Source organism: Salvelinus alpinus, chromosome 10, assembly GCF_045679555.1.
Source record: "Salvelinus alpinus chromosome 10, SLU_Salpinus.1, whole genome shotgun sequence".
Classification (NCBI taxonomy): Eukaryota; Metazoa; Chordata; class Actinopteri; order Salmoniformes; family Salmonidae; genus Salvelinus; species Salvelinus alpinus.
In genome coordinates this window covers 49,838,050-49,845,563 of record NC_092095.1, presented here as the reverse complement: position 1 = coordinate 49,845,563, position 7,514 = coordinate 49,838,050, and the positions used below count along the sequence as shown (strand labels likewise).

At 50.8% G+C, this 7,514-nt stretch overlaps 1 protein-coding gene across 1 annotated transcript in view; it reads right to left on the bottom strand.

The window, feature by feature from the left end:
- Positions 1 to 1,368: 1,368 nt before the first annotated feature.
- The window catches only part of LOC139532193 (aryl hydrocarbon receptor-like), an 83,630-nt gene continuing 77,484 nt past the window's right edge, over positions 1,369 to 7,514 (bottom strand). Inside the window, exons 12-13 of the mRNA XM_071329497.1 lie at positions 4,020 to 5,460; positions 1,369 to 3,571 (exon numbers count right to left, since the gene is read on the bottom strand). Of these exons, the coding sequence (XP_071185598.1) occupies positions 3,458 to 3,571; positions 4,020 to 5,460 (1,555 nt within the window). The 3' untranslated portion in view covers positions 1,369 to 3,457. The remainder of the gene's footprint in view (positions 3,572 to 4,019; positions 5,461 to 7,514) is intronic.

Below are 7,514 nucleotides of genomic sequence, written 5' to 3'. Positions count from 1 at the left end.
GTTTCTATGTGTTTGGCCTGATATGGTTCTCAATCAGAGGCAGGTGTTAGTCGTTGTCTCTGATTGGGAACCATATTTAGGTAGCCTGTTTTGTATTGTGGGTTGTGGGTGATTGTTCCTGTTCCTGTGTTTGTGTTCACGTTACGGAACTGTTTCGTCTTCGCTCATTTTGTCGGTATTGTTTTTGTTTGTTGTAACGGGCAGCAGCAGCGATCGCAGGACTCCTGGGCCTGGGAGGAGATTCTGGACGGCAAGGGACCCTGGGCACAGGCTGGAGAATATCGCCGTCCTCGGGAAGAGCTGGAGGCAGCTAAAGCCAAGAGGCGGTGGTATGAGGAAGCAGCACGAAAGCGCGGCTGGAAGACAGAGAAGCAGCCCCAAACATTTATTGGGGGGGGGGGTGGGGCACACGGGGAGTGTGGCTAAGTCAGGTAGGAGACCTGGGCCAGCTCCCTGTGCTTACCGTGGAGAGAGAGGGACCGGGCAGGCACCGTGTTATGCCGTGAGGCGCACGGTGCTCAGGCATAGCCCGGTGCGGTACATAGCAGTGCCTCGTATCGGCCGGGCTAGAGTGGGCATCGAGCCAGGTGCCTTGAAGCCGGCTCAGCGCATCTGGTCTCCAGTGCGTCTCCTCGGGCCGGGGTACATGGCACCAGCCCTACGCATGGTGTCCCTGGTTCGCCAGCACAGCCCAGTGCGGGCTATTCCACCCCGCACTGGCCTGTCTACAGGGAGCATTCTGCCAGGTAAGGTTGGGCAGGCTCAGTGCTCGAGACCTCCAGTGAGCCTCCACGGTCCGGTCTATCCGGTGCCTCCTCCACGCACCAGACCTTCGGTGGCAGCCCCACGCACCAGGCTGTCTCTCCGTTTCCTTCCTCCAGGTGCTCCCGTCTGTCCAGCACTGTCAGAGTCTCCCTCCTGTCCAGCGCCGCCTGAGCCGCCCGTCTGTCCAGCGCCGCCTGAGCTGTCCTCCTGTCCAGCGCCGCCTGAGCCGCCCGTCTGTCCAGCGCCGCCTGAGCCGCCGGAGCTGCCCTTCAGTCCGGAGCTGCCCCTCAGTCCGGAGCTGCCCCTCAGTCCGGAGCTGCCCCTCAGTCCGGAGCTGCCCCTCAGTCCAGTGGGGCCTTTTATTAGGGTCCTCGGTCCAAGGTCGGAGGCGAGGGTCGCCGCTCTAAAGAGGCCAATGAAGAGGGCAATGACTATGGTGGAGTGGGGTCCACGTCCCGCGCCAGAGCCGCCACCGCGGACAGATGCCCACCCAGACCCTCCCCTATAGGTTTAGGTTTTGCGGCCGGAGTCCGCAAACAATTCCTGATACATGTAAATGTACTTGTCGAGTAAAAGTGATTCTGATAAGAACAGACAAACCTGTGAAAAGTCATTAAACCTCTTTAATAATGTGGAGATGAAGTATAATTGAGACGTAAGCGCCATGGCTGACACATTGTTAGATGCAGAAAAACAACAACAACAAAAGCCACAAGGTGTATATTTATCAATACTGTTCTGAGGAAACAGGTCAAAAAAGGTTTTACAGACATGAACTGTTCTGTGTGCAGAAAACATTACGTATAAAATAGTGTATAATAATAGGTGTGAATCTTATAAAGGCCACATTACTTAAAAATACAAATGAAAAATAGTATGTACACATTAAAATGGTACTGCATATAGAAAGGCGCCTTGGCCTCAGTGCAATAGTTATAGTGCCTACATTGTGCAGAAGCATGCAGACAAGAATACAGACAAATATACTTTCAATATGGACACTTATGGTGTTCATTATCGATTCTGTATTTTTGTACGATTTTTGAAAGCGCCCGATCCCCCTAGAATACATTGAATAATCCACATTGAATTGGATCATTGATCATTCTGGAACTGTAGCTGCCAATACTGTATTACTTCCCTGTAGAACTGCAGGGCAATAAAATAATTAATGAAGGAAATGAAAGTGAAAGATATTCCCACATAGGCATATCAACAATGCAGTTTGAACAGTGGCTCTACTTTTTCTTTTCAAATTGACTGGTGATTATATGCTTTTCCATGACTGGTTAATTGGTTTCCTATCTGCATATTTATGCAAATGAGGCACTTAAACTATCTGATGCATTTCTGCATGAATACTTTAGCAAGGCACCTCCCCTTCTTGGGTGTTTTGTATCAATAGAAGCACAATAGAAGCAAATAAAACTGCAGCTGCACAGGAATCCCACTGGGCACAGACATCAATTCAACGTTTATTCCAAGTTGGTTCAACAATTTCATTGAAATGACGTGGAAACAACGTTTATTCAACCATTGTGTGCCCAGTGGGACACTTCACAAAATATCAGAAAATAAAAAACTGGCTCAATTACATATTTATGGTTTTGGTTAAATGCTTATAAAAATACAAAAGATGCATTTTTTTCAAAAAACTAAACAAAGCTGAGTAAATAAATGTATTTTTGTTGTTGTTGTCATTACATTCTGATTAACATATCTTGTTGTAATAAAAGGCTGATATCAAAATGGAGCATGGTTTGTGATGCAAGAACATGTGGCAAGTCTCAAAGGTCATCACAAGGGAAACTGTTTTTCAATTTTCATTCAGGCCATTGAAGTATTATGATTGCTGGGGAATAGCATTCGATACAGCTTAAACTGTATATCATTCATACATACATATTGTACAGTACGTAACGATATCCATCCTGTCCATAATATCATATGCCAACATATTTAGCATTTTCCAAATGCTAACACTCTTCTTCTTGCCCGTATGGTCATACTGTAGTCAATTTACCAGGCATCGACTATCTCACCTTCGTCTAGATCCTATATATTCAAATGCATTTCAGGATTTTAAAAAACAACTTAAAAGTAATCCCAGGAATCTCATTCAACGTGTTATCTCTTTTTCCCTATTACTGCTTACTTCATTATCTTTCGTCTTTCCTTTCCAAAATCTTCTGGCAATTCTTTAGAGGCACAATGAGGCACAATTCAAACGGGGGGCACAACTCAAAACAACCAATAAATATATTCTGTCTTTCCTCCACATCCACCAGACGTGAGTGTACGTCCCAAATGGCACTCTATTCCCTATATAGTGCACTGCTTTTAACCAGGGCATGCACACCCAAGGTGAAAGCAAGTCAAGGAGGAGCTCCAGTGACAGTCAGTCTGGTTGCAGAAGAAAAATAAGCCACACGACCCTCTGGTCCAAACGCCTTGTATCTTGCATCCAAACATTCAATTTGAGACGCATAGAAGAAAAATGAAGGAAGCCATCTTGGCCAGTCTCCTTGGTGAAGTAAGGCATTGTGGTGGTAGAATCCCCAAAGGCACCTGGCTGTGTGAGTCTGTATGTGTCCGTGTATTTATTTGTTTAGCGAAGATGGCTCATCATCAGTATCTTAACAAATTCCATTCTGCCGCGGAAAAGGCGGGTTCTTCCTCCTTGTAGAACCTTCTAGAAGTCGCAACAGTTGGTTTGATTGTTCTCTGAGAAGTATGGGGTTCCGTTGGGGAGGGGCAGGGGCGGGAACTGGAACGACATGTTTTCCTCCATTGGACAGTTTGTGACCTGGATGGTAAATAATGGACCAATTAGGAAGAAGTTAGCCACAACAGATCAGAAAGACAAGGGGATGATGTAATGCATGCAACCCACAGCAAATTGTGCTTGTTTGAGTGCTTTTAAAATCCTCATTATACCCTTCTCAAAGAAACCACCAACAATGGACAAAGAAAATCTTCACATTTGAGTATAAGTACATACAACAGAGTAATTAGCTCTAAATGCTTCAATATACGTCAAAGACAAATATGAAACAGATACCTTCTTCCCAAAGGCCCCTTCGTGGCTCGTAATAATTGTCCTACTAGTAAAACCCTAAACACTGGTGCAATTAGAAACACTGTAATCTGGTTGTAATAACGAAACAAGTCTCCCTTGAAAAATAGGTATTTTTACCTCAATGGGACAATCTGTTAAAATAAAGGTTACATTAAAATACTGGTGCCTGTATTACCTGTGTCTGCCCGTTGCAGTTGAGGTACTGCTGCTGGACCAGCAGGCTGTCTGGTGTGAGGCCCCCGGGGGTTAGACCAGGCCCCACCTGACAGGACAGAGGGCTGATGTTGGTGTCACCTTGTGGAATTGCCGAGGACCCCACGATGGGCCCGCTGGAGTTCCTCTGGAAGTAGCAGGAGGCCTGGGAGGGACTGTGGTCGTGGAGGGGGGCCGTGGCCCTCTGACAGGAGGATGGGACCAGGGAACCAAGGGCCGTGTTGGGGTTTAAACAGACCCTGTTGACAGGAACCGGGGGGGGGTTGGTGCTGCTGAACATGCAGCTGTTGGAAGAGACGAGAGGAGGGGGGAGCTGGGGAGCAATTTGGAAGTCAGACACTTGGTTGTTATAAAAGCTGCCCATGACATTGTGTTGGTGTCCATTTTGTTGTTGTAACATCGTGGGCAGCATTTTCTGCTGCTGCTGTTGCTGGGGCTGCAGGGAAAAGTGTCCTTGTAGGCAGCTAGCCGGGTTGGGAACTAGAATGACGTCTTTTGGTTGATTTGAAATATTCTGGGAAAAGGTTTCCAACAGGGTGTCGGCCCCCATGTTGGTATTGGGCATGGAGGAGGGCAAGGGCATCCACATGGTTTCCTGACCGGGCACTGCAAAGGGATCTGATTGGCTTATGGAGCTCTGGTCCTGGAATCTCATTAGCTGATCATTCATGTTCCACCCCAGCAGCTGGCTCTGGATTGGCAGACCCATAGCAGCAGGGATGACCTGAGTGGCAGAGCTCCGATTGGCAAGGCCTGACTGCATCTGTTGTCTCAGGGAATAAGACGCCAGCCCGTTACCAGGGCTGGACAGGATCTGAGAGGCCTGGAGGCCTTGCTGTCTACCTTTGGCTTGGTTCTGCCGCACCTGGGCACAGGAGCCAGTCAGGGAAGGGTTAAAGGCCAGAGGGTTAGCGTTGCTCTCCAGGCCCAGGTTCTTTCCCAGGGATTGGGCAAAGGTGTTCCTGGAGGAAGCCTGCTGGAGTGTGGGGCCGTTCAATCCCATCTGAGAGCCCATGTGCGTCAGCTTCATCATGCCCCGAACGTTACTCACTGTTTCAGCCGCACTCAAGCCTCCCATCCCAAGCAACTGGTTCTGCTGGGGATCAACACCCCAGTTGAAGCCCTTTCCTCCAGGCATCATGGTATTCCCCTGCAGGTCGACATTTGTAAGACACTCTGGGACCTCCAGGACGGTGTTGTTGACACTGACGGACCCCAGCATTGAGCCCAGATGCTCGGGCATCTTGAGTCCTCCGTTCTCATTGAAGAGATGTTCCTCCACATATGACAGGATGTCATGGTTGAGGATGTCATCAAGGTCCTCGGACATCTCACAGTTGCTGGAGCTCATCTTCAGCAGAGTGTTCTCCCAGTCCTTCAGCTCTGTGGGGTCCACATCCAGGCTGCAACAAGATAAGATCAGATAAGGTTCACTTCCAGGCTGCAATAAATTCAAATCCAACTTTATTTGTATAGCACATTTCATACAAGCTACAGTATAGCAATACAATACAATGTGCTTCACTGTAACGATCTGAGTGTCGGGAGGTGCGAAGTCAGACGCAGGAACAGCAGAGCTTCAATATGTTGAGTCTTTTAATACTCAACTTGCAAACACAATGTCCAACACGGACGTACTGGGTGTCACACACAACGGTCCAACGACACGATAAACAAACCCAGTCCACAATAATACCATCCACTCCCGAAATCCAAAAGCCACAATGAAACAATCCCGCACAAAGAAGCGTCCGGGCTGGCTGACTAATAAAGCCACACTAATTAACAATTAACTGAACACAGGTGATACAAATAAACACATAAGGAGGGGGAGGAAAAAGAGTCAGTGGCAGCTAGTAGGCCGGTGACGACGACCGCCGAGCGCCACCCGAACGGGAAGGAGAGCCTGCCTCGGTTGAAGTCGTGACAGTACCCCCCCTCTGACGCGCGGCTCCCGCAGCGCGCCGACACCGGCCTCGAGGTCGACCCGGAGGACGAGGCGCGGGGCGATCCGGATGGAGGCGATGGAAATCCCTTAACATAGATGGATCCAAAATGTCCTCCACCGGTACCCAGCACCTCTCCTCCGGACCGTACCCCTCCCAGTCCACGAGGTACTGCAGGCCCCTCACCCGGCGTCTGGAGTCCAGAATGGCCCGTATCGTGTACGCCGGGGACCCCTCGATGTCCAGAGGGGGGGGAGGGACCTCCGGCACCTCACCGTCCTGCAGGGGACCAGCTACCACCGGCCTGAGGAGAGACACATGAAACGAGGGGTTAATACGATAATAGGAAGGGAGTTTTAATCGATAACACACCTCGTTTATTCTCCTCAGGACTTTGAAGGGCCCTACACACTGCGGCCTCAGCTTCCGGCAGGGCAAGCGGAGGGGTAGGTTTCGGGTCGAGAGCCAGACCCTTTCCCCCGGTACAAACACGGGAGCCTCACTGCGGTGGCGGTCAGCGCTCCTCTTCTGCCTCCTAGTGGCTTGTTGAAGGGACTCCTGGACGGCCCTCCAGGTCTCCTTGGAGCGCTGTACCCACTCCTCCACCGCAGGAGCCTCAGTCTGGCTCGGATGCCATGGTGCCAGGACCGGCTGGTACCCCAACACACACTGAAAGGGGGACACATTAGTAGAGGAGTGGCGTAGTGAGTTCTGGGCCATCTCGGCCCAGGGAATGTATCTCGCCCACTCCCCTGGCCGGTCCTGGCAATAGGACCGCAGAAACCTACCCACCTCCTGGTTCACTCTCTCCACCTGCCCATTACTCTCGGGGTGAAAACCGGAAGTCAAGCTGACCGTGACCCCCAGACGCTCCATGAACGCCCTCCATACTCGGGACGTGAACTGGGGGCCCCGATCAGAAACGATGTCCTCCGGCACCCCGTAGTGCCGGAAGACGTGAGTGAATAAGGCTTCCGCAGTGGGCTCGGTGGTCCTATCCTCCGTGTCGTAAAGGCGAGACAGTGCGTCAGCCTTTACGTTTTGGGAACCGGGTCTGTAGGACAACGTGAACCTAAACCGGGTGAAAAACATGGCCCACCTTGCCTGACGCGGGTTCAGTCTCCGAGCTGCCCGAATATACTCCAGATTCTGGTGGTCGGTCCAGATGAGAAAAGGGTGCTTAGCCCCCTCAAGCCAGTGTCTCCACACCTTCAGAGCCCTGACCACCGCTAACAACTCCCGATCCCCCACATCATAGTTACGCTCCGCTGCACTGAGCTTACTAGAAAAGAAAGCGCAGGGGCGGAGTTTTGGTGGCGTACCCGAGCGCTGTGATAGCACGGCACCCACCCCAGCCTCGGACGCGTCCACCTCCACTATGAATGCTAAAGAGGGATCCGGGTGCGCCAACACGGGAGCATCCGTGAACAGAGCCTTCAACCTGTTGAAAGCTCCGTCCGCCGCCGCTGACCACCGCAACCGCACCGGGCCCCCCTTTAGCAGTGAGGTAA